This window comes from Gadus macrocephalus, chromosome 12 (assembly GCF_031168955.1).
Source record: "Gadus macrocephalus chromosome 12, ASM3116895v1".
Taxonomy (NCBI): Eukaryota; Metazoa; Chordata; class Actinopteri; order Gadiformes; family Gadidae; genus Gadus; species Gadus macrocephalus.
In genome coordinates, this window is record NC_082393.1 from 1,215,280 (window position 1) to 1,242,689 (window position 27,410).

The following is a 27,410-nucleotide window of genomic DNA, read 5'->3' on the forward strand; positions in this document are numbered from 1 at the left end:
CCAGCACGGCTGCAGCGCCCCCTTTCTAACCCTACGAGTTGGAACTCAACTCGCATCCAATCAAAACACATCATTTTGGCAGCCTCTCCAGACAACGGAATTGAATCTTCCAAAAACCTCACTCCCTGCGTATCTGTCTGATGTAGGTTGATTTAGCCTGGGAGCCTCGGTCCACGAAGGAGCAGTAGCCCACATATTAGCGAACAGGCCAGTGGAAGCCTGGACACCCAAGACAGGCCTAGCATCACAAAGGCTGCTCCTTCAGACCTATTAGGTCCAGCAATGACTTCAAACACCAATTTGTTCTGCAAATAGCCTTTTCAATTTGTCCACACCAGAGAGAAAGAGCGAGAGAGTGAGAGAGAGAGGAGAGAGAGTAGAGTGAGCCCTCTCACTCTACAGTAATTTAATCTTCAAAGGGACATTTTTCTCTATTTCTGTCGAGCATTAGGCTGATGAATAGCAAACGCTCTTGTGAGCACAAAGAGAAGATGCATGTTTATCCGTTTCCAGTGGGGCACTCATCATGGCCACTGATAATTGCCAGGCAGGGAAGTGACAGTGAAAGGTAGCATGTTGAATATTAATTCCGACACCAGTTAATGAGTGGCAGACAGCCCTCCATACACAGAGGAGGGGCCGCTAATGACACCTTCTGGGGCTTCTGAGGACACCCCCAGAAAACCCCTTTGGCCACCAATACCTCCAGTGAATGACGTGCTGCCTCCACCAGCGGTGGAGTCAGCACGTCATTCACCGGCGGTATTGGTGGCCAAAGGGGTTTTCTGGGCCACGCAGGGCGACAGCCAGCTGGTCAGGAGCAGTCAGGGGGAGGCGTCTCGCTCAGGGACACCTCGACACTCAGCTAGGAGGAGCCGGGGATCGAACTAGCGACCTTCCGGTTGCCAGCCGACCCGCTCTCCCAGCTCAGCCACATGCCGCCCCTTGGGTTGTACATGGGGCTGTAGATGTATTCATGTGAGGCTGCAGATGCGAGGTCTCATGTGATGCTCCTGATGAAGTTCAGACTTAATACAGACCTGGTCAAATCACAATGCCAAACAGAGCGTCCGTGTTTTTTGCATTATTTATTATTTTATTAAATACACCGTACTGGAGCAAATGTCTCGGAAAATATCACAAATAAATTTCTTTCATTCAGCATTTATATGTTTCTACATGAGCATGAACGGACTATCTTTCTTCAGCTTGCCACAGACGGAGGTTTATTGGAGTGGTGGGGCTCGGTGCGGAGGGATACGTGTACTGGAACCACGCTTGGACAACAACATTGACATGCATACTGTACATACATGATAGCTTTACAAATACACCAAGAGAGTCCATGATTGGTTTCCCACGAAAAGCCACAGATTCTTTTATTTTTTTAAACCCCCTACATATATATAGACATATATATATATACCTTTAGGATATATATATAAATCACCGAAGAATAAACACATCCCTTTTACAACATTTAAAATATAGAAAGTGGAAACAACATGTTGTCGGGAATCGAGGATAGAAAACGAAGAGAGGGAAACTAAAAAGGTCCTGGTTTCCCGGAAATGTCTTTTAAACAAACGAGCGAATGCCAAATCCAGAGAGCATTCGTTTCTCTTCGGCCGCTCCTCTCCGATGCTCTCCGCGGACCGCTGCCAAAGTTCTCTGGGAATTCCGACCAGAGTTCAGTCGCTCCGGGTTCGGGACCCTGGCGCTCCGACGGCGCTGGCGTCTTTGAGAGTTTGTTCTCCCGTATTTGGGGAGGAAGGCCGAGCCGAAGCAGGAGGCTGTGTGAGAGATGAGGATCTGGAGAGGGCGCGGTGTCAGGAGGTCTGGGATGGAGGGTGCGGTCTTCCCAGGGTGCTGATCCCCCGTGGTCGCCGCGGGTGGAGGAGCACGATGGTGGAGGGGGAGGGGCTTAAAATGAAGGCACGCCTCCAGCTTCCTGTCCGGGTTCCATCTCTAACACACCTGGAGACAGAGGAGACAGAGAGAAACGCAAAGGTCAGAGGTCTTTCGAGGCCTGAGTCACTGCGACCTCACGGCCCCGGGGCGCTGGTCCAGCAGAGCAGTGGTGGAAGCCCCGGAGCCAAGCAGCTCTCTCTTATTTATTGATCGGCGCGGCCATGGAAACCATCTGCCGGCCCGGCGCGCCTCCACAGCCACTTCTTGAATTACGAGAGAAAAGACAATTATCTGTCTCGCTTACTCCGACATTCAACCAACTTTTCTTTGCCCTTTTTTTCCGCACCGCTAAGGGATAATTTGCTCTCCCCTCCGCTCCCAACTCACTGGGAGGCCGTCTATGAGGCGGCTGGTAATTGCAAACTCCAACTTTGGGGGTCTAATTAAAAAGACGGACGCCGGGAGGCGGCTGTCTCTCCAGGGTCACGCCGCCGAGCCAGGAGCTGCCGTCCGGACCGGGAGATTAGAGAGGAGTGCTGAAGGAAGAACAATAAACCAAGGGCAGCGGGCCCGGCCCGACGACAGCAGCGCCGCCACGCTAGAACCCCACGTAAACACGCAGACTCAAGACTACAGCGCACTGCCTCGCTCAGACCCCACTGAACACTGAGACACTGAGCACTGAGACACTGAGCACTGAGACACTGAGCACTGAGACACTGAACACTGAACACTAAGACACTGAACACTAAGACACTGAACACTGAGACACTGAACACTGAGACACTGAACACTGAGACACTGAACACTGAGACACTGAACACTGAGACACTGAACACTGAGACACTGAACACTGAGACACTGAACACTGAACACTAAGACACTGAACACTGAGACACTGAGCACTGAAACACTGAGACACTGAGACACTGAACACTGAGACACTGAACACTGAGACACTGAACACTGAACACTAAGACACTGAACACTAAGACACTGAACACTGAGACTCACTGAACACTGAGACACTGAGCACTGAACACTAAGACACTGAACACTGAGACACTGAGCACTGAACACTAAGACACTGAACACTGAGACACTGAACACTGAGACACTAAACACTGAGACACTGAACACTGAGACACTGAACACTGAACACTAAGACACTGAACACTGAACACTAAGACACTGAACACTAAGACACTGAACACTGAGACACTGAACACTGAGACACTAAGACACTGAGCACTGAACACTAAGACACTGAACACTGAGACACTGAACACTGAGACTCACTGAACACTGAGACTCACTGAACACTGAGACACTGAACACTGAGACTCACTGAACACTGAGACAATGAACACTAAGACACTGAACACTGAGACACTGAGCACTGAACACTAAGACACTGAACACTAAGACACTGAACACTAAGACACTGAACACTGAGACACTGAACACTGAGACACTAAGACACTGAACACTAAGACACTGAGACACTGAACACTGAGACTCACTGAACACTGAGACTCACTGAACACTGAGACTCACTGAACACTGAGACACTGAACACTGAGACTCACTGAACACTGAGACAATGAACACTGAGACTCACTGAACACTGAGACTCACTGAACACTGAGACACTGAACACTGAGACTCACTGAACACTGAGACAATGAACACTAAGACACTGAACACTGAGACACTGAACACTGAGACTCACTGAACACTGAGACTCACTGAACACTGAGACACTGAACACTGAGACTCACTGAACACTGAGACAATGAACACTAAGACACTGAACACTGAGACACTGAGCACTGAGCACTAAGACACTGAACACTAAGACACTGAACACTAAGACACTGAACACTGAGACACTGAACACTAAGACAATGAACACTAAGACAATGAACACTAAGACTCACTGAACACTAAGACACTGAACACTGAACACTAAGACACTGAACACTAAGACTCAAGACTACAGCTCACTGCCTCACTCAGACATCAATGAACACTCAGACTCACTAAACACTTAGACACTGAACACTAATACTCACTGAACACTAAGACACTGAACACTAAGACTCACTGAACACTTAGACTCACTGAAAACTAACACGAAAGACTACAGCTCACTGCATCGCTCAGACCTCACTGAACACTAAGACTCAATGAACACTCCTACACTTGACGGCCATGATAACAATAATGAAGCTAATGTAAACCATCCTGGCCGTCATAATAAGGGCATCAAAGCCAACAGTTAGGGCTCCTCAGGGTTCCACTGAGCGACCCTCTGCACTGATAAACAAAGGCCTCTCTCCACACGCTCCGTAGCTGAGCATGACGGAGCTGTATCGCAGCGTACTTACGGCACGCTGTAGTCTCACTTTAAATCACCAGGACGCCAGCCCTCTCGTATGGTTGAGACATAAACATACGTACATGGTTAGGAAAGGTTTAATATGTTCTTTCATTGGTGGAGCGCAGGGCATCAACCCTGCCAGGGTTTTGGGTTCCATTCCCACCACGTCATAAGGCATGTACGCACAACGTCCCGTGCCTGATGCATGATGGTACCGCGTCGGCACGGCGAACACACACGACATCACCACCCGGGGCGACACCGGCGACATTTCAAAATGGCGCCGGGCGTGTCAGTAATGACGCCCACGTTGCGCCTCCAGGAACGATAACAAACCGGCGCGCGGCGGACGGCCGCGGTGACACGGCCCAGCCGGCGGGGCCACATGTCATCGTTTCCTGCCGTGCCCCGATTGGCCGCCGGGTAGCAGCGTTACCATGGTTACCACGGTGCCACCTGACAAATGATGGCCCAGGGGTGTGGAGCTATACTGACTCCTCTCGTGATTATTCCCATAATGCACTGCTCCCCTCACGCCCCCCCCCCCTCCATATATTAAACATAAAGCCTGACTAAGACCCAGCTAATCTGAAGTCCAACTGGAGCAGAACTGAACTGCTCAGAGTGTTCTGTTCTGAACTCCAGAGTGCTCTGTTCTGTTCTCCAGAGTGCTCTGTTCTGTTCTCCAGAGTGTTCTGAACTCCAGAGTGTTCTGTTCTGTTCTCTGTTCTGTTCTCCAGAGTGTTCTGTTCTGTTCTCCAGAGTGTTCTGTTCTGTTCTCCAGAGTGTTCTGTTCTGTTCTCCAGAGTGTTCTGAACCCCGGAGTGTTCTGAGTGTTCTGCGTGTTCTGTCCAGAACGGCAAGGCGTCTGGCGCTGACAGAGGGGCTGAGCCTCACTTATCGTGAACCACCTTAAGAGCATTTCAACGCGATGTTCTGCAGAGCGAACTACGAGACGTAAACGTGGTCTAAGTGTGGCGGTGCTCTTCTCGTGGTGGGGGGGGGGTAATTCACCACCGTACCGCAGCCCCCTCCGACCCAGCCGTGCGTCCGCTTCATTTAATAATTCCTCCTGAGATATAATTAAGGCACCCGGACCAATATTCAGATTGCATTTTAGCATCAATAATTCAGACTTTTCACCACAATTGATGTTAGGGCATAAATAAAGGATGAGTTGGGTGTTTACCACAGCGAGCAGAGGCGAGGGGCAGGACTTAAACAGACATTTAAAATTAAGCTAGATAATGCCGCGGCTTTCAATTTGAACGCGAGGTGCTCTCAGAGCTCTTACAGTTGATTTGTAAAAGTGACAAGCTCTTAAAAGGGCCGGGGCGAGAGAGGCGATCAGAGTGGGAGAGAGAGAGAGTGGGAGAGAGTGGGAGGGGAGTGGGGGAGAGGGGGGAGGGGTGGGGGGGGGGACTTAATGGAGTCCTTCCTCTCATCTACTCATAAAACCACTCAAGGTGAAATACATGCTCCAACAATATCATTCCTCTCTTAGTCCGTCTCTGACATGAAAGAAATACACGCACATACGCACTCACACGCGTACACCCACGCACACACACACAAACGCACTCAGAAACACGCGAACATGTGCAAACACACAAAGACATACAAAACACACACACATACACACACACACACACACACACACACACACACACACACACACACACACACACACACACACACACACACACGCTACATCCTAATCTCTAGACCGCTCCCTTGTGTCATTCAGAGCAGGGTGACTCCAGAGATACCGTGTACCTCAGGTTATATACATGTTATATATATATATATATATATATATATATATATATATATATATATATACATGATGTTCAATACTACATTATGTTATTGCCCGCTATATCCACCCTACATGATGTTATATACCTCTATATGTTTGGTCTGTTCTCCCTATGAGGTTATATCCTATATATATATATATATGTGTGTGTATATATATATATATATATATATATGTGTATATATATATATATATATATATATATATATATATATATATATATATATATATATATATATATACACATATATATATATGTATAGATGTGATTACAGCGCTGTGAGCTCCAAAACAAGATGTCTCCTCTCCACCCCTCCTCCTACTCAGACACATGTCATCCATCTCCTTAATCCTCAACCAATAGACTGCAGGGTGAGGGTCAGGGTAGGGTCAGGGTTAGGGTTAGGGTAGGGTTAGGGTCAGGGTTAGACGTTAGGGGTTAAAGGTTAAGGGTTACCTTCTGATCTGGGATCAGGGGATTGGGGTTTGAGGTCAGGGGTTAGAGGTTAAGGGTTAAGGGTCAGAGGTTAAGGGTTACCTTCTGGTCGGGGTTGAGGGGGTTAGAGGTTAAAGGTCAGAGGTTAAGGGTGAGGGGTTACCTTCTGGTCGGGGATGAGGGGGTTAGCCTGCAGGGAGCTCAGATGTCCGTTGATGAGTGCGGTGGGACGGTCGTGTTCACAGAACAAACTGCCGTTGATGTAGTGGAAACGGTCGCCTGGCAACAGCCGGTTCCGACAGGTGGAGCAGGTGAAGCACTGTGGGGGGTGGAGGGTGGAGGTTAGATCACGCACCATCCTCAGATAACGTGGGTTAGCTAGCTATTGGAGGGGTTGACGATATAACAATTTATTTTTTTATAATATATAAACCTAGAAACAAACTACAAGGGGAATATAGCATGTTTTGTAAGAGCTGAATAATTGTATGTTTTGGGGTTTGTAGTTTGTTTGGAATATGTCTCTCTCTTGTGGGTAATGTAGTTCATTATTCACTGGTAGTTGTAGTTTACCTTGAGCTTGTAGATGTGTTTGTGGGTAATGTAGTTCATTATTCCTGTTGGTTGTAGTTTTACTTTGAGGTGGTAGATGTGTTTATGGGTAATGTAGTTTGTTATCTGTAGTTTTACCTCGCGATGGTAGATGTGTTTGTGGGTAATGTAGTTCTTTATCCCTGTAGTTTTACCTTGAGATGGTAGATGTGGGTGTGGGTAATGTAGTTCTTTATTGCTGCAGTTTAACCTTGAGATGTTAGATGTGTTTGTGGGTAAAGTAGTTTGTTATCTGTAGTTTTACCTTGAGCTGGTAGATGTGTTTGTGGGTAATGTAGTTTGTTATCTGTAGTTTTACCTTGAGCTGGTAGATGTGTTTGTGGGTAATGTAGTTTGTTATCTGTAGTTCTACCTTGAGATGGTAGATGGGTTTGTGGGTAATGTAGTTTGTTATCTGTAGTTCTACCTTGAGCTGGTAGATGGGTTTGTGGGTAATGTAGTTTGTTATCTGTAGTTTTACCTTGAGATGGTAGACGTTGCCCTGTGCTCTCATCACCAGCTCGCTGGCCGGTATTGACTGACCGCACGCGCTGCAGGCCCCGCTGTTCCCGAATAACCTGGACAGGTGGACAGACAGGTAGAAAGACGGTCAGTACACACCAGTCAGTACAAACAGTCATACAGACCAGTCAGTACACATGTTCCATGTTACAACACGCATGTTACAACTGTTCTCCAGCCACACACCTGGGATCGGGGGGGGGGTCATTACGGCGGCGATAACAACAACACAACCGCCTCCCGAGTTCCTCTGATTCGTTCTAACTTAAACCCTTCAGATCCACTTAATGTGGATCTCGAGGACCACCGCCACAAGACAACACGTCCACGCGCGCGGAGGCAGAAGCTCCGCCCCCACAGGCAGTGGGCAGCGGTGCAGTGCTTTAGGAGCGCCGGGTTGTGTGCGTAATGCAGTAATAACCTGGACCATAAGCAATCAGGCCTAAGAGGGTCTGACGGTGCGTCTGGGCGGAGACAGAGCGCCTTCGCCATTAGAGCGCCCACGTCTCGCCGTTCCATTACAGGGTGATATATAACGTGCATGGGTTAACCTTTTCAATCATAGTGTCAACACTTTAGATTTGCTTCTGCTCATCTCTTTCGTCCCTAACCTTCTCTCTCTCTCTCTCTCTCTCGCTCTCTCTCGCCCGCTGCCTCTCTGTCTGTGTCTGTCTCTCTCTCTCTCTCTCTCCCTCTCGCTCTACCTCTGGATAATGAAAGGCTTGCTCCCGCTTCCTTCTATCTTCCTTCTGAGTCCACAATTTAGATTACTTCATCTCGCCGAACAGCAAACTGAATGAAATTTCGATTTGAACCGAAAGTAATTTACTGGGATCTGGGGCCATTTGTCATCATATCTCAGCAGGCCTGTTTGCTCCATCACTGCACTTTTCCTCCGCAATCAAATAACAGCCGACACCTGACACGACCAGGGGAGGGGGAGGGAGGGGGGGTGGAGGGGGAGGGGGGTAACATTGACGTGCACGAATAACATTAAGTTGACTACGGACAAACAGAAAATACAAATTAAAACAACATGCATCCGAAATCACTAAGGTGATTTAGATTAAAGGATAGCATTTATGATTTCATTTGCGTTTTGCAATCCTTAAGTCAAAGACAAACAACAGTGTTGTTCTTCTCTATTATTATTCTATGTTAATATAACATATGATAAGATATATCATACGTGTTATTATCATGATTTATTGTATTCGGATGCAGGTTGATTACTCAGTTTTAGATGGATTTGGTCATTATAATATTAAACATGTTATTAGAATGATGTATTAGGATGCATGTGTATGATTCAGTATTAGAAGATATATTACACATGTTATTAGAATGATCTGTGATGATGTAGGAAAATAATTCCTGTTTTGCCGTCTGTCTCCACCAATCACAGGCCAGGTTATCGGGAGATATATCGACAATGCCGATTGTTTGTATTTCACGCAGGGGTTTTTTCAGCGGGTTGTTTATCCCAGACAGACAGAAAATGGCTTCCAATAGCGACGGCTCAGAAGAAACAAATCCTGCCTTGGCATCGATTGGAACGACTCCATCAAAACTCAATTTCAGAAACTAATTAACTGGAGCCGTTGTCACAACATTTCCAATTGTGCGGCGGCGGCGGCGGGCGGCGCCAGAGGAAATGAGGACGCAGCCTTTTGTTTTAGCGCCATTGTGCGCCACGGCGTTTTGTGCAGGAAACACTAAACAGATTGTGGTGGATCCGTCAGACACACCCGGGCCCTCTTCAAAGACCTCCACCTCCTCCTCCTCCTCCTCTTCTTTCTCCTCCTCCTCCCTCCTCCTCCTCCTCCTCCTCCCTCCTCCGTCCTCCTCCTCCTCCCCCTCCTCCTCCTCTTCTTCCACCTCCTCCTCCTCCTCTTCTTCCACCTCCTCCTCCTCCTCCTCCTCCTCCCCCTCCTCCTCCCCGCACAGACTTCTCGTCTCCCAAACTTTGTCCGATGGCGGGCGCGTCGTGCGTGGGGCTAATTTATGCCCCTATTAATTTCCCCAGCGTGAGCGAGCGGGAACAAAGCGCGCGGTGGAGGAGTGTGGAGTCGGCCTGTTGTTCCTCCTCCCGTTCAGCCAGGTTAATCACCCGGGCCGGGACACCGCCGATGGCGTCTGCTGTAGAGGAGCGCGGCCTTTCGGTGCTCAATTAAGCTGCTATCAGTTTGCACTCGGACTCTAATGGCCTCCCCGTCCGCTGGAGCGGAGCGGAGGGCCTCGACCGGGCCCCCGGTCGATATAATTAGCGCCAGGGGACTCCTTAATTGCGATGACACATCTGGTTTCAGCCGCTCTCTCTCGGAGGGTCCCTGATCATTATCAGGACGGACCCCGGCCTTGTGTTCAGCCCCCCCCCCCCCCCCCTCTCTCTCTCTCTCTCTCGGCCGTCGACGTGAAGAGCTGCAAACTATTCCAAACAAGCCCTCTATTAATAATAAAATAACAACTTGGGGCCGCGCGCGTCCCGCCGTGCGCGTCCCGCCGCCGCCGGCGGTTGGGTTTCAGGGCTGCGGCGGCGGAGGTGCAGCCGGTCGCTCTGATGCTGGCGGCTAAATGCAGAGCTCTTTGAGCGGCCTGGGAGAGCAGGGGGTAAAATTACCCCCACAACAATGATTTCTGCAAGGCGGTCCATTAAAATGCTTCTCTACATGAGCAGACAGGGCACCTTAAAAGCAGGAGGTCGTATTGATACTAGGAAGGGCTTTGCATAATGGCAGGGCTGCACTAGAGGCGGGCTCGGAGGGGCGGTGTGTGTGTGTGTGTGTGTGTGTGTGTGTGTGTGTGTGTGTGTGTGTGTGTGTGTGTGTGTGTGTATGTGTAGGTGTGTGTTGGTGTGTATGTGTGTGTGAAAGAGAGAGCACACATGTTTGAGCAAGTGGGTGAATCTGTTGGTGAGTGTGTGTGTGTGTGTGTGTGCGTGTGACCATAAGTGTGTGTGGGCGTGTGTGGGTGAGTGTGCTCGAGAGATTTTAAGAGCGTGTGTGTGTGCGTGTGTGTGTGCGCGTGCGTGTGCGAGTGGTGGGGGGGGATCAACCACTTGGTTAATTCAGAGTAACAGATCTGGCCTCCAGTGAATTGAGGCCTTGAATTAATTCTGTTATGACAAATCAAGATAAACGTTTCTCTCCTAAATTGCGTGCGATTTAATTAATTTCCGAGATCCCACTTCTTCCTCCCTCTCTCTCTCTATTCTGTGTCCCATCGTCTGAGGGCTGTCACATCGCTGGAGTGGGCTCCCTTCAAAGTGCTATTAAATAACCAACTATTAGATTTAACTCACACCTTCTATTGGAAAAGTGCCATTTAATTACCTAGGCTCATTCAATTAAATAGGACAGCCTCCCCCCTCTCTCCCCCACTCTCCCCCTCTCTCCCCCTCACTGAGTCCTGCAAACGCTGTGTAAATGAATCCCCCTTCTCGACTTCAACAAATAAGACCTGACCAACACTGGACACACAGAGCCCGCTCTTTGTCCAATCACTGCCTCTCCTCGCTTGATTGATGGATGGTGGGCAACCAGACCCGCCTCTGAAACCATAATGAGACACATTGCACCCATCGGCCGATGCGTCAACACACGCACACACACACACACACACACACACACACGCATTTCAATATCAGTCGCATCGAAGAAGAACGTCTGGAGCCGCAGCGGCTGATTTAGGTACGAGAAGCAGAACTTTGGTGCTCTGTCACAAAACGAGCCTGCTGTCCCTTTAAGAGGAGAGAGAGAGAGAGAGAGAGAGAGAGAGAGAGGAGAGAGAGAGAGAGAGAGAGAGAGAGAGAGAGAGAGAGAGAGAGAGAGAGAGAGAGAGAGAGAGAGAGAGAGAGAGAGAGGAGAGAGAGAGAGAGAGAGAGAGAGAGAGAGAGAGAGAGAGAGAGAGAGAGAGAGAGAGGAGAGAGAGAGAGAGAGGATTATTGTGAAGGCCAGTTGCATGTTTTTTTTTCTCTCTCTGTCTCAAAAGCCAATTTGGTTAATTAAATGTTTTGTTTGCGATGTGGCTCTTATTCATTTCGGACGCGTCACGGCGAGCGGATACGAGGCAGGCAGCAGAGCCCATCAGATAAACCCCATCAGGGCTCACACACAGCAACGACCATAATTAAAGCTTTTAATTGTGTAGACAGACTGACTGAGCACCCCCCCACTCCTCCTCCTCCACGCACGCACACGCACACACACACACACACACACACACACACACACACACACACACACACTCATACACACAAGGTTCTTATGAGTGCAGACAGAGGTCTGAAGGCCAGTCCAGGGCTCTCAGTCTCCCGACACACACTCTCTCACTCTTCATCTACAGACACACACTCTCTCACTCTTCATCTACAGACACACACTCTCTCACTACCCGTCTACCTACACACACTCTGCATCTACCTACACACACTCTCTCACTCTCCATCTACCTACAAACACTTTCTCACTCTCTGACTCTCTGTCTCCCTACGCACACTCTCTCACTCTCCATCTACCCTTTACACACTCTCACGCTGCCCTACACACTTACACACTCTCCGTTCACCCTACACACACTCTCCCACTCTGCGTCTCCTCCAACGCACACACTCTCTCACTCTGCCCCCCCTACACACACTCCAGTCGGTACAAGTGGACAGACGTCTCCACTCTATTCTAATCAGGTTATATAGTCCCCCTTTCAAATCAAGTGCTTCCTTCACCTGCTGCTGAGGAGCCAAAGCACACACACAGACGCTTCACACTGCAAGCCTCAACAGATCCCTCCGCAGGCCGGAGCTAAATCTGCCTTTCTCGTGTGGAATATCCCGGAAGCTCTCGTTACTTTTCAAACGGAAACAGTGACCGAACCGGCCAGGGTGGAGGAGAGGACGGCTCTGACCTCCGCCCTGACCCCCGGTGTGTGACTGTCACAGAAAGACTATTCTCCCCCAGATGAGTCACAACCCGGGACGCCATGGTTACGCTTCCCACAGAGCCACTAGAATATTTAAAAAGACGCTCTCCCCTAACGAAGCGCCACTCTTCTGGATTAGCTCGCTCTCTCTCTAGCTGCTTCTCTCACACAGAGACACTGTCCCCTGGAAACCAAAGAACTCCGTCCACCCGCCCGAAAAGAGTTGGTTTGAGTCCCAGACAACAGAAGCTACTAGCTCTACGGCCGTCTGTCTAACCGCTAGAGACACACAAAGCCCGCTAGAGACACACAACCACCGCTAGAGAGACAACCACCGCTAGAGACATACAACCACCGCTAGAGACACAAAACGCCCGCAAGAGAGACACACAACGCCCGCTAGAGACACACAACCACCGCTAGAGACACACAACCACCGCTAGAGACACAAAACGCCCGCTAGAGACACACAACGCCCGCTAGAGACACACAACGCCCGCTAGAGACACACAACGCCCGCTAGAGACACACAACGCCCGCAAGAGAGACACAACGCCCGCCAGAGACACAACGCCCCGAGAGAGACACAACGCCCGCTAGAGACACACAACGCCCGCTAGAGACACACAACCACCACTAGAGAAACACAACGCCCCGAGAGAGACACAACGCCCGCTAGAGACACACAACGCCCGCTAGAGAGACACACAACGCCCGCTAGAGACACAACGCCCGCTAGAGACACACAACGCCCGCTAGAGACACACAACGCCCGCTAGAGACACACAACGCCCGCTAGAGAGACACACAACCACCGCTAGAGACACAACGCCCGCTAGAGACACACAACGCCCGCTAGAGACACACAACGCCCGCTAGAGACACACAACGCCCGCTAGAGACACACAACGCCCGCTAGAGACACACAACGCCCGCTAGAGAGACACACAACCACCGCTAGAGACACAACGCCCGCTAGAGACACACAACGCCCGCTAGAGACACACAACGCCCGCTAGAGACACACAACGCCCGCTAGAGACACACAACGCCCGCTAGAGACACACAACGCCCCTAGAGAGACACAACGCCTGTGAGAGAGACACAACGCCCGCTAGAGACACACAACGCCCGCTAGAGACACACAACCACCGCTAGAGACATACAACCACCCCTCGGCCTTCCTCTCAACTAATCCGTGGGGACTATATTATTATTTATTTTTTATTAATACGGACGGCCCTACAGTGATCTCTGCTATTGATTACTTTATTACTTTACACATTTAATCCATTGTTGGCCAGAAAATATTTATATTTATTTTAGCAGACCCAAAATGACTTTAGAGACATTAAGGAGCAGGTAGGGGTTAGACAGTACAGAGACAGGTCATTAAGGAGCAGGTAGGGGTTAGACAGTACAGAGACAGGTCGTTAAGGAGCAGGTAGAGGTTAGACAGTACAGAGACAGGTCATTAAGGAGCAGGTAGGGGTTAGACAGTACAGAGACAGGTCATTAAGGAGCAGGTAGGGGTTAGACAGTACAGAGACAGGTCATTAAGGAGCAGGTATGGGTTAGACAGTACACAGGTCATTAAGGAGCAGGTAGGGGTCAGGGGTCATCTTGCTCGAGGAAACCTCCAGGTTGACCTTTGACACTGAGGGGGTTTGAACCAAGCCCCTTTGGGTCCAGGGGGGCGTGGGGGCGTGGCCTACCTGATGTAGTCGTTCCGGCAGAGGATCATGCCGCTCTTGGTGTAGCAGGAGGAGCCGATCTCGCCGAGCTGCGCCTGGCAGCAGGAGCACTTGAGGCAGCGGCTGTGCCAGTAGCTGTCCATGGTGTACAGCAGGAAGCGGTCGGCGATCTTCCCCCCGCAGCCCGCGCACCGCTTCCACGACAGGGAGCCCGACCCCGCCGCCGGGGGCTGGCCGCTGCCGCCCGGGTTCACCATGGTGCCTGGAGAGGGGGGGGACACGTTAGAGGGGGACACTTCAGAGCGGGGACGAAGGGGGACACGTTAGAGGGGGACACTTCAGAGGGGGACGAAGGGGGACACGTTAGAGGGGGACACTTCAGAGGGGGACGAAGGGGGACAGGTTAGAGGGGGACACTTCAGAGGGGGACGAAGGGGGACACGTTAGAGAGGGACACTTCAGAGGGGGACGAAGGGGGACACGTTAGAGGGGGACACTTCAGAGGGGGACGAAGGGGGACAGGTTAGAGGGGGACACTTCAGAGGGGGACGAAGGGGGACACGTTAGAGGGGGACGAAGGGGGACACGTTAGAGGGGGACACTTCAGAGGGGGACGAAGGGGGACACGTTAGAGGGGGACACTTCAGAGGGGGACGAAGGGGGACAGGTTAGAGGGGGACACTTCAGAGGGGGACGAAGGGGGACACGTCAGAGGGACGAAGGGGGACGAAGGGGGACACGTTAGAGAGGGGAACTGGACCACCCGAGGGGAGGGGGACACGTTAGAGGGGGACACTTCAGAGGGGGACGAAGGGGGACACGTTAGAGAGGGGAACTGGACCACCCGAGGGGAGGGGGACACGTTAGAGGGGGACTGGACCACCCGAGGGGAGGGGGACACGTTAGAGGGGGACTGGACCACCCGAGGGGAGGGGGACACGTTAGAGAGGGGGACTGGACCACCCGAGGGGAGGGGGACACGTTAGAGGGGGACTGGACTGCCAGGGGGGGCTCTGGTCTGACTCCAGGGTGAGGGGCCCCGTAGGGCTCTGGTCTGACTGCAGGGGCTCCTCGGGGCCACCCTACAGACCCCAGACCTGCACCTCCCCCTACAGACCCCAGACCTGCACCTCACCCTGCTGACTCCGCCTCATTGAGAGCCTTTTATCTCTCGTTTATTTCGTGTTCTGTGTGTTGTCGCCTGTCTGACTCATTTTATTCTGTACATCTCCGTCTCTATCCGTCAAGCTGCCCAGTCTACTGACCCTGCACCAGCCGACTGACTGTCTGGGCTGGGATTAATATATATTAGCTTAGGGAATCACTTGGGGATAGCTGATGTTTACTTCATTTGCTAAACATTTTGTGTTGTGCAAGAAACCCATGGTCTGTACGAACCACGTCTTATCGTCCTATTGTGTCTTATCGTATCGTAGGAAATAAAGAGGTCATTTAACTTGTGTTAAATCGTTCCACATGCGGTATGTCCGATAGAAAACAGGATAAGATAAGGAGTAAGTTATTACTACCAGACGGGAGATTAAGGACCCTACACAGAGAGAGAACCTGTTACCTATCAAGTGTGTTATTAATAATTATGTGGACAGACTCTGGGGCCCACATGGTACAAACAACAATCAACGGTTAATCAAATCAGGAACACGATGGTGACTCTGATCCAAGCACGGAAGAAAGTGACCTGCTCTCACCTCCACCTTAACCCTTACCCTAACCCTCCACCCTAACCCTAACTCTTACCCTTACCCTAACACTAAACTCTAACTCACTACCGATACTGACCAGGTCAGTATCAGTAGTGACCAGGTCAGTATCGGTAGTGACCAGGTCAGTATCGGTAGTGGCCAGGTCAGTATCAGTAGTGACCAGGTCAGTATCAGTAGTGACCAGGTCAGTATCGGTAGTGGCCAGGTCAGTATCGGTAGTGGCCAGGTCAGTATCAGTAGTGACCAGGTCAGTATCAGTAGTGACCAGGTCAGTATCGGTAGTGACCAGGTCAGTATCGGTAGTGACCAGGTCAGTATCGGTAGTGACCAGGTCAGTATCGGTAGTGACCAGGTCAGTATCAGTAGTGACCAGGTCAGTATCAGTACTGGCCAGCTCAGTATCAGTAGTGACCAGGTCAGTATCGGTACTGACCAGGTCAGTATCGGTAGTGACCAGGTCAGTATCAGTAGTGACCAGGTTAGTATCAGTAGTGACCAGGTCAGTATCAGTAGTGACCAGGTCGGTATCAGTAGTGACCAGGTCGGTATCGGTAGTGACCAGGTCAGTATCAGTAGTGACCAGGTCAGTATCAGTAGTGACCAGGTCAGTATCGGTAGTGGCCAGGTCAGTATCAGTAGTGACCAGGTCAGTATCGGTAGTGGCCAGGTTAGTATCAGTAGTGACCAGGTCAGTATCAGTAGTGACCAGGTCAGTATCAGTAGTGACCAGGTCAGTATCAGTAGTGACCAGGTCAGTATCAGTACTGGCCAGGTGGTCACGGTTAATCCTGTGATTAGGACGCTTGCTCTGATTATTCTCCACCAATAAGAAAACACAAGGGCCTCCACTGACAATCAAACAAACCCCCTCAGTCTCTCCCCTCCACCTCCAGGACGGAGCGGCCAGGGAGAGACTTCAGACCCAGGAGGGATCTGACCCCGGCGTGGCCGGCTGCTGTCCTGCGTCTCCGGGTCGAGACCCCAGCCCTAGCCCAGCGCGCGGCCGTACGGCCGGCACTCAAACCAACAAACTGACGGGGGCTCCGCCTCCGCCCTAATCCCGCCCCCTCCATCGCGCCGGGCAGACTTCACGGAGAGCTAAGCCAAATCTTTGTTGAAAGGCAGGTAGGCTCATTAGAAAAGGGGGGAGGGTGGGGGGGAGGAGGGGAGGGGGGAGGAGGGGGGAGGCTATTCAGCCACCCCATTACCCAGAGCTCTTAGGGACGGCGGAGGAGACCCGGCCGCTGATTACATCTAGCAGGAGATGCATCAAAAAGCCGACCTGAAAGTGACTCCTAGATAAATAACCCAGCGTCGTCAAGTTTCATTCAGAGGGGGGAGAGGGAGGAGAGAGAGGGGGGAGAGGGAGGAGGGGGGAGCTTTTAACTTAAATGGGAGAACTCAGGCAATTACACAGACAGGCAATCAGCTCGGATCAGGACGCGGTCTGAGGACCGGACGACAGAGCGGGCAGCCACCAGGACCATGTCCCAGTACCCCGAGTCTACCAAGACCACATCCCAGTACCCCGAGTCTACCAAGACCATGTCCCAGTACCCGGGTCTATAAAGACCATGTCCCAGTACCCGGGTCTACCAGGACCATGTCCCAGTACCCGGGTCTATAAAGACCATGTCCCAGTACCCGGGTCTATAAAGACCATGTCCCAGTACCCGGGTCTACCAAGACCACGTCCCAGTACCCCGGTCTACCAGAAACACGTCCCAGTACTCCTGGTCTACCAGGACAAAGTCCCCAATCTCCTGGTCTACAAGGAGCATGTGGACCTGGTAGGACGTGTTGTTATAGTTCTGGAAGACCACAACAGGGACATGGTGTTATAGTCCTTGACTATGGACCTATTTTATACCAGGGACCAATCGATATAATCCAATCAAAGTACACTACAGATTAGTATTACTGTCGTATAACTACTGGAGCCGAATATAACTACTGTCGTAAAATACAGAGTAGAACTATAATTAAGTACAACTACCCTAGCTGAATAGAGTCAAACGGAGTAGAACCATCGTAGTAGAATAACCACAGTAGTACAACAGTAGTATGCAGCGGTATAATATAGGAGTAGAATAGAGAGCGCTTCGGAGCGGTCGTGGGATGCATGGGAAGGGGGTGGAGGAGGAGGGAAAACAAGATATCAAATATCACCAACATTCTTTAAAACACACACAGCCTTTCTAGATGGAGCGGAGGAGACGTGTCTCCACTGTGACCACCACATCTAACACCATCTAACACACCATCTAACACACCATCTAACACCATCTACCATCACCGCACACCGGGAGACAGGGGGGTAGGGGATAGACACCCACCTCGCTTGTCCTTTTTAAGAGTAATGGTTGGATCTGACGGCGGAGTTTGACGGGACGGAGAGTCAGATCGGACTGCGTGGAGCGGAATAAAAAGGCTTTAAACGTCCGTACAGTAGAAAAAGTTAGGCCGATGTATCGCTGGACAGACGGCCTCCAGGTCCGAGAGGAGAGCTGGCTGACGCACGGACCGGAGCGCAGGAACCAAGTGACACTTCGCAAATGGAGTTCTCAGATAGTATTTCCAGCGGGTAGGTTCCGTGGTGTCGGAGCCGGGGCGTCGGTCTGGGCTCTGCGGGGCAGCGGGTCCATGGCCCGGGGAAGTGGAGACGCACGCAGGCGGTAATGTCCTCCGCAAGAACGACAAGTGTGCAGCGAGACGCGTCTGAAGATGCAACACACACACACGCACACACATGTACACACACAAGACACCCGCTTCACGCACTGTCTTCGACGCGCGCCTCCGCATGTGTGGCTGACGGACGGAGGGCTCCGGTGGAGAGCTCTTTTAGCCGGCTGACGTCACGGTACCCGCATCCAATCACCGCGCAGTCCATTTAGGAGCAATAACAAAGGCAGCCAATCAGCGAAGTGGTTTATTATTATGTCTTCGTTCCTGGACGCGGAGAGCATGATTAAGATCGGATCGTGATATTATTATAATAATTATAATTATAATATATATAATGGTAATAATAGTTATAGTAGGCTAATGCAACCAAGTGAACAATCCTTCTCGTAAATGAGGATATGTTAAAGACGCGTTGAGAGGTTGTAAAGGAAACATTGTCCAAGTGTTGATTTTTGATTAGAGTGATTACATTTCAACATCACGTGACGTGCCCCCAATGCACACCTCAGTTCAGTCGTGTTCACCACGGAAGTATATGTGTTTGTTTATTCCTCCTTTCAAATGTCCAAAAGAACGACTCGTTCTCATCGTACTGAAGTCAAAGTGAACGTTAATAAAAAATGCTCTCTTACGGAACGTAATGGCGCCATCGTCTGGCGGCTCCTGGTACTGCCGCACGCCCCGCTGATTCGCAAACCCATTAAATTAATCTTTAGTTCACTGGTTGGACCATAATCTGAAAGACCTCGATGGCTATTTAATCCGATAATTTATTTAATCCTACACTATAAATTCGCCCAATATAATTTTTTTTTCAATATTTTTTTTTTTCTAACGGATAAAGACTTGCCATCTTTTACAACATATTTACTCGGGATAATTCGCTCCTGACATGTTCCCTAATGCAGAGTGTAGTGTGATTTATGACTTTTAAATAGCTTGTTACGGAGGTTCACTCTATCACCATCGCTGCTGCCCGGCTCACAGAGCGTTTTACCCCCAGAGAAGCCCCGGGTTCCCCCTATCAGACAGATCAGACGAGCCGCTGCAGGTCCGAGCCTGCTGGAGCCCTGGGGCCGGAGCCGGCCGCGGGGAGCGGGGAAGTTTTCCTGGAGAGTTGGAGAGCCTCTCTTCAGAGTGACTTGAGATTCAGGGAGCAGATTAGTTTAGTTTGGTATTAGATTAGTTTTACATGACAAAACGGCTTCATTAGCGCGCCGGGGCTTCATTAGGAAGACATCAGACTCATAAAGAATATCTCCTTCTTGAGTGTAATTGTTTAATTATTCCGTCCGCTCCGACTTGATTTCCCTTCTGGCAGACGACTTCTCCCGGCTCTTCATCCTCCTCCTCTTCCTCGTCGTCTTCAAACCGAGTCGAACAAAAACGCGCCACGGACGCCAGTGAATGTCCCGCTCTCCCAGGAATGATTAATTGATATAAATGATTAAAACAGAGGAGAATTATGAAGCGGAATTGAAAGGGGTCCTCCCAAAGCGCCCTGTTTGTTGCGGGTCTGTTTTAATGAGCTTTTCATAACTGGGCAGGAGAAATCACTCCTCCTCCTCCTCTTCCTCCCGCGGAATAATTACGACGAGGAAGGGCACCCGGGACTTTGAGAGTGTGTGTGTGTGTGTGTGTGTGTGTGTGTGTGTGTGTGTGTGTGTGTGTGTGTGTGTGTGTGTGTGTGTGTGTGTGTGTGTGTGTGTGTGTGTGTGTGTGTGTGTGTGTGTGTGTGTGTGTGTGTGTGTGTGGGGTTTGGTTTATCTTGGTATATTATAAACATCAACAATAGTGTGTGGGGGGGGGGGGGTCTCAACGCTCTCAACTTAAAGTACTTCAGATGAAGAAGGGGCTAATATGTGATGCTACTGGAATACTTTGAACATGGATTCATAGGATACTATGATACTGGTCTGTGGTACTGGTACTTGGTAGGGTTCTGTCGTACTGGTACTGGTAGTGTTCTATGTGTTGCGTGTGCGTGCATGCGGCGTGCGTGGTGTGTGTGTGTGTGTGTGTGTGTGTGTGTGTGTGTGTGTGTGTGTGTGTGTGTGTGTGTGTGTGTGTGTGTGTGTGTGTGTGTGTGTGTGTGTGTGTGTGTGTGTGTGTGTGTGTGTGTGTGTGTGTGTGTGTGTGTGTGTGTGTGTGTGTGTGTGTGTGTGTGTGTGTGTGTGTGTGTGTGTGTGTGTGTGTGTGTGTGTGTGTGTGTGTGTGTGTGTGTGTGTGTGTGTGTGTGTGCGCTCTATCTGCTCAGCAGAGAGACGGGGGGTGAGCCGGCCTGACTGATGCAGGAGATTAAAGCCGTGATTATCTCCTGATAGAGAACAAGCCTCTCAGGGGCGTGCACGGGGAGCGTGCACACTGAAAGTGCACGCTGCACGTACATGCCCTCCAATCTTCAAATGAGATCTGCTAAGTGAGTAACTGGCTGCTTGTTCACAAACACTTTACATTACAGACCCAGCAGCCCTCAGACAGACGGACCTCTGGAGTGGGGAGGGACACACGGACCGGACCGGACCAGACCAGACCAGACCAGACCAGACCAGACCAGACCAGACCAGACCAGACCGAATCGGACCAGACCAGACCAGACCAGACCAGACCAGACCAGACCAGACCAGACCCGACCAGACCCGACCAGATCCCGTTCATAGGGGGGAAAACTTTATTGTCCGTCAACGGGGGGACACACAATCCTCTTTGACGTGGATCACGTTACAACATAAAGACCCACAACGTCTGGACACGAACGTTGTTCCTCTTTCTTCTGACAAATGTACTTTGTCAGAAGTCGCTTTGGATAAAGCCTCTGCTTCTGAATGTAAAACATTGTAATGATCTCCCTGACACTCAGAGTGGGAGGGGCCTTCACAGTCAGGTGGACCTGATGCGACCAATCAGCGGCAGGCATTTGTAGCGGTTGAATCTGATTAGAGGCAATATTGTGGTGAAGCCGTCTGCGAGAGCAGGAACAACCACTTCACAACGCTGCCCTGAGGTCTCTGATGAGCTCTGGGCCCACAAACCATATTATACTGTATATATATATATATATATATATATATATATATATATATATATATATATATATATATATGATATTGTATATATATATATATTATATTGTAGAGAGGAACTGAAGCTCTGTCTGGCCGGCTTCAACATCACTAGTGGGCGTGTCCCCCCAGATGATCCATCTATCGATCTCCCAGTCTGCCCAGTGGACGCACTGAGAGGCTAACCCCTCCTACATCCGGGCGGACTCTCCCAGTACTGATGTCACCGGAGGGTTAGAATCTGAAAGGGCTTTTGACACGAAAGTCTGCTTGTGTTGGATGTGAATGAGCGCGTGTGTGCCTGCATGTGTGTGCCTGCATGTGTGTGTGTGTGTGTGTGTGTGTGTGTGTGTGTGTGTGTGTGTGTGTGTGTGTGTGTGTGTGTGTGTGTGTGTGTGTGTGTGTGTGTGTGTGTGTGTGTGTGTGCTTCTGAGTGTGTGTGTGTGTCGTATGTGAACATGTGTTTACCTGGTGGGTTTAGCATGTAGCGTTCTCTGCGTATCTAAGTGGTCGGTAAACACAGTCTGCTGATCGGTTTCCTCTTAAGGGATAAACACTGCAGCGTAGTGACACACACACACACACACACACACACACACACACACACACACACACACACACACACACACACACACACACACACACACACACACACACACACACACACACACACACACACACACCCCGACTCAAACAGCCGGCGCCGCTTTCTAGAACAATATTGCTTTAATGAAATGTCGTGAATCCTTAATGAGAGCCACGTCTCGTGATAAATCTCACAATTATTCTTGCGCACGTGAGCGGAGTGTGAAACTCATCCGTCAGGCCGAATTAGCAGGGATGCATTAGGCTACGGCGGCTGGTACTAGGGACACACTTTATTAGACGCTTACACCCATTCCTTTAATTGGAACCATCTTTCATTTGGCTCCCAGCCTCACTTTAGTGAATGACTGCTCCTTCACTTCCCATCCACACAGACGCCGTTTACACAACCGCGGTGCGAGCAGCACAGAGTACACAACACAGCCTATATATACAGTATATAGATATATAGATATACAAAGTGCACAGGTGGAGATGTCTTCATCGTGTATTTCTTAGCATTGGGGGGGGCTGTACTGATAAATAATACATTTATGTTACTATGAATGGCTGCTACATTTAGCAGACTTCTCCAAAACAACATACAGCGACTTTAGATTTCATTAATAAGCTTGGAGGGGTCAGGGGTCATCATGCCATATGAGGCCTACAGGAGGCCTATACAGGTAGGATGGGAACATCTAACCCACAAACCCTAGCCCACACTATCCGCCCCCCTGTACAACACACAACTACACAACACACAATGAAGACGCACAATCACGGCGGGCATCTCCTGCTGTGTGCTTTGTTTTACAGCGCCGGTCAACACCGGAGATAAGACGCCGGATTGATTCCTGAGGGGAACTCAGCCCCCAAACCACTCCCCAAAGCACGGGGTCCTGATAGAGCCGCCCCCTTTAGACAGAATCAACCATCGACCCTTATCAACGCACTCAATTAATACCTCAGGAGAGAGAGAGGGGGGAGAGAGGGGAGAGAGGGGGGGAGGGGGGGAGAGGAGGGAGAGAGGAGAGAGGGGGGGAGAGAGGAGAGAGGGGGGGAGAGAGGAGAGAGAGGGGGGAGAGAGGGGGGGAGACAGGAGAGAGAGGGGGGAGAGAGAGGGGGGAGAGAGGAGGGAGAGGGGGGAGAGAGGAGGGAGAGAGAGAGAGAGGGGGGGGACAGGAGAGAGAGGGGGAGACAGGAGAGAGAGGGGGGGAGACAGGAGAGAGACAGGAGAGAGAGAGAGAGAGAGGGGGGAGACAGGAGAGAGAGGGGGGAGACAGGAGAGTGAGGGGGAGACAGGAGAGAGAGAGAGAGCGAGAGAGAGGGGGTGGGAGGGGATGTAGTGACTTCGGTCACATGTGACTTCGTTGTTTCCGGCTACTCAAAGTCTGCCTCAGGTCTTGCAATAGCTGGCCTCTCCCTCTCTCCCTCTCTCCCTCTCTCTCTCCCTCCCTCCCCCTCTCCCTCTCTCTCTTCACCCCCTGCCTTCCCCTCCCGTTCCCATTTTCCCTTCCCTCCCTCTTTCTCTACCTCACCCCCCTTCCTTGGTTCAGTCTCCCCCTTCTCCTCCCTCTCTTTCCCATCATCTCTCTACCTCTTTCTCCCTGTCAGACTTTCCCTCCTCCCCTCTCTCGCACTCTTTACTCCCCCAACCCTCAGTCTCTCTCCCCTTCACTCTCCTCCCCTCTTTAATACTCTCCTCTCTCCCTCCCTTGTTTCTCCCCCCTCTCTCTCCTCTATCCCTCCCTGCATCCCACCCTCCTCCACTCTTCTTTCCCTCCCTCTCTCCTTCCCCCTTCTCTCTCGGCTTCTCTCTCTCCCTCTCTCTCTATCTGAATCTCTCTCTTGCCCTTTCTCTCCCTCTCTGCCCCTCTGTCCCAAGTTTTACCACATGTGAATTCATAAGTAAATCACGCATTGTAAAGCGATTGAGTATGAACAACTTTCATGTGTAATTTTATGGTTGTTTTTCACCAGTTTATTTCATTAGCAGGTATTTTTTTTCATTCTATGCGCGACACACACACACACACACACACACACACACACACACACACACACACACACACACACACACACACACACACACACACACACACACACACACACACACACACACACACACACACACACACACACACACACCAAACCAGTCCAAGATGTGAGGTATAGCTGTGACTGGCCGATACATATCTGCAAGCTAATAACAGAGGATTTAAGAGGGAGATTTCTTTATTGAAATTCCAAGAGTGAGATTTTTTTAATTAAATGACTGGAGAAGAGGCAATATTGAGACAGATGTTCAAATGTTTGCTCTGCTGTCGAAAGGAAAGCTTCTTAAAGCCTAATGGACGCCTTCCAGAGCTCGGACCGGGGTCCGCCGCACACAACGCTAACCGCACACGCTCAGAACGGACAACGCTCACCGCACACAACGCTGACCGCACACGCTCAGAACGGACAACGCTCACCACAACGCTGACCGCACACGCTCAGAACGGACAACGCTCACCACAACGCTGACCGCACACGCTCAGAACGGACAACGCTCACCACAACGCTGACCGCACACGCTCAGAACGGACAACGCTCACCACAACGCTGACCGCACACGCTCAGAACGGACAACGCTCACAACACAACGCTCGCCGCACACGCTCAGAACGGACAACGCTCACAACACAACGCTCAGAACTTTGAGAACGCTCACCGCACACAACGCACCACAATCAAGTTCCGAACGCACAACTCTAACCGCTCAGAACGCACAACGCACATGCTCAGAACGCACAACGCACATGCTCAGAACGCACAACGCTAACTGCTAAGAACTCTCAACGCACATAATCAGAACGCTCAGAACGCTCACACCGTTCACCACTCGGCGCTCACGCCCGACGACGCCATGTTGGTTAAAACAGCGGCCTCGGAGTCACGCGCCGCCGCCACACGGAGCCACGTGATTGGAGGGGAAATACCAACTGGAGCCCAACAAAGGAGGAAACACGCCAGTCAACTCTGCCTGGCTCTCCCTGTCGCACACACGCACGTACAGACCCACACGCACACACACACACACTGACACGCACGTACATACAGACCCACACGCACACACACACACACACACACACACACACACACACACAGACACTGTCGCACACACGCACGCACGTGCACATGCAGGCTCTCACACACACTAGCCCTCACACATACACAAGCCCCCCCCCCCCGCACACACACACACACACGCCCCCACACGGGAAATAGCCCCCTTATCTCCCCCATCTCATTTAGAGTTGATTGCTGTCGGATTATAATGCAATCACCACACTGTGTGATGGGTAACCATGGGAACGGGTTTTAACTGTTTATCTTGCCTGAGATCTTAATTTAAGTTTGAACACTCTGGATCACAGGCATACGGGCGAGAGACATGGGAACCCAGCGAGAGAGGGGAGAGAGAGAGGGGGGAGGGAGCTGTGATGAATACGCAGAAACAGACACATTCCTGTTCTTTTTGTTGGATTTCATTTGCAATTAAATTTGTCTTTCAGAGGGAAAATCAATTTATGATGACAATCCGCCGGGCGTCTGAAAGCCAGGACGCTCCCGCTGCACCCTGGGAAGGGAGGAAGAATGCGGCTAATCTCGGCAAAATGAATCATTCACACTTTATTTGGACATCTGTGTTACCTCCCCCCTCCTCCCCCCCTCCTCCCCCCACCTCCTCTTCTAGCCCGCTTCATTCACATGTGACAGTTTTATTAGTCGGGTGCAGGTGGCGCGCGCGGCGTTCCTCGTGCGGCGGTCGGAAGAGAACACGGAGCGCCGGAGACGACGGAAAGGAAGAGGCCCGAGAAGTTTAGGAACGTTTGTTAAACCGTTTTTAAAGAAGATGTACAATTTAAAACAAGCTTCTTTGGGTTCAAAAGGAAAGATTCATGAAGGGAGAGCCATGAAGACCCATGATGCTCTCTGTCTGGTCACCTCACAGTTTATTAATAGAGACGGTTCAGACACACACACACACACACTAACCTCCACTGCCTGTGTCCTGGATGAGGGAGGGGTCACGTGCGCACCCTTTAGTATCCAGCGCAGCATCTCTGGAAAGCAGTTTGGGTAATTTACTGCCATTGTACATTTTCCAGGAAAAATTGAAATCCTGTAATCTTGATGCAACTGCTGCCAGTGGAGTCGTACCGCTGAGTGGAGATCTGGAAATGGTACAGAAACTCATATTTATTGCCCCAAAAACATGTCATTCAAATCTCTAGAACATCCCAACCTCTTTTCCAGATGTTCAGGGCTGGTTTAAAGCAAGGGTAGGCAATTTATTGTCATATTTATCAAATTGTCCTTGCATAAGGACAGTAATCGATAAATCAAACGCTAGGATAACAAAAAAGAACAATATCCGGTACCTCTGACTGTCGCAGGCCTTTGAGCCTGTCCAATGGATGGCTTACTTGTCTGTCTACTTACCTAGCTAGCTGGCTTCTTGCAGACCTGTTGCTTAAGCTAGCAGGTAGCCAGCTGCAGACCTGTTGCTAAAGCTAGCAGGCTAGTCATCTGTTTTGGGGGAGTGGCCTTGAAGGGAGGCCGGAAGAAATTTATTTTTCAGTTAGTTATTTTCAAAATCGAGCTTAAAAGCCCCTATTCGTAGTTTACGAGAAGACGTAAGAAACTACAAGTCCATGAGCCCTTGTTTGCAAGACCTCCATTCACCCTGGTTCCTTCTAAACTTTTCTTTTTAGAAAAGGTTTTTTGAAAACATGTGTTTGTAATAATGATAATGATGTTATCAGTACCAGTGGATCTTGCAAATTCATCTGTGACTCTTATTTCATCTTAAAAGGATACATGTGTTCGGATAATTTGTCAATTTTATCACGGATGGCTTATGTCGGTGACAAAATATTCAAATTAAATTCCACCAAAAGGTCAATAGTTTAAACCGAGATTACAAACTTAATTGAACATTATGTTGAACTTTAACACAATGATTTGTTTATTGGATATGTGTGATGTATGCATTACTATTTAATAACTCTCATAGCAGAACAATGAGC

The 27,410-nt window shown here is 50.3% G+C and overlaps 1 protein-coding gene across 2 annotated transcripts; it reads right to left on the bottom strand.

The window, feature by feature from the left end:
- Positions 1-1,073: 1,073 nt before the first annotated feature.
- lmo4b (LIM domain only 4b) lies at positions 1,074-26,512 on the bottom strand. 2 transcript variants are annotated; one of them, XM_060067289.1, is made up of 5 exons: positions 26,377-26,512; positions 14,295-14,535; positions 7,622-7,718; positions 6,713-6,868; positions 1,074-1,977 (listed from the first exon to the last, which is right to left on the bottom strand). In XM_060067289.1, the coding sequence occupies exons 1-5, from the start codon at positions 26,480-26,482 to the stop codon at positions 1,969-1,971; spliced, it is 609 nt and encodes a 202-aa protein (XP_059923272.1). In that variant the 5' UTR covers positions 26,483-26,512; the 3' UTR covers positions 1,074-1,968. The 2 variants fall into 2 exon arrangements, with proteins under 2 accessions (XP_059923272.1, XP_059923273.1); XM_060067290.1 differs by lacking the exon at positions 26,377-26,512 and adding an exon at positions 18,334-18,834.
- Between the last annotated feature and the right edge of the window lie 898 nt (positions 26,513-27,410).

Excerpts from the sequence above, each read along its gene's own strand:
- lmo4b (XM_060067289.1), bottom strand. The coding sequence starts at position 26,482 with ATGTACAATGGCAGTAAATTACCCAAACTGCTTTCCAGAGATGCTGCG. Across the intron at positions 14,536-26,376 it reads CCAGGACACAGGCAGTGGAG|GCACCATGGTGAACCCGGGC; the intron begins GTTAGTGTGTGT and ends CCCCCTCTCCAG. Across the intron at positions 6,869-7,621 it reads GCAACGTCTACCATCTCAAG|TGCTTCACCTGCTCCACCTG; the intron begins GTAAAACTACAG and ends CACCCCCCACAG.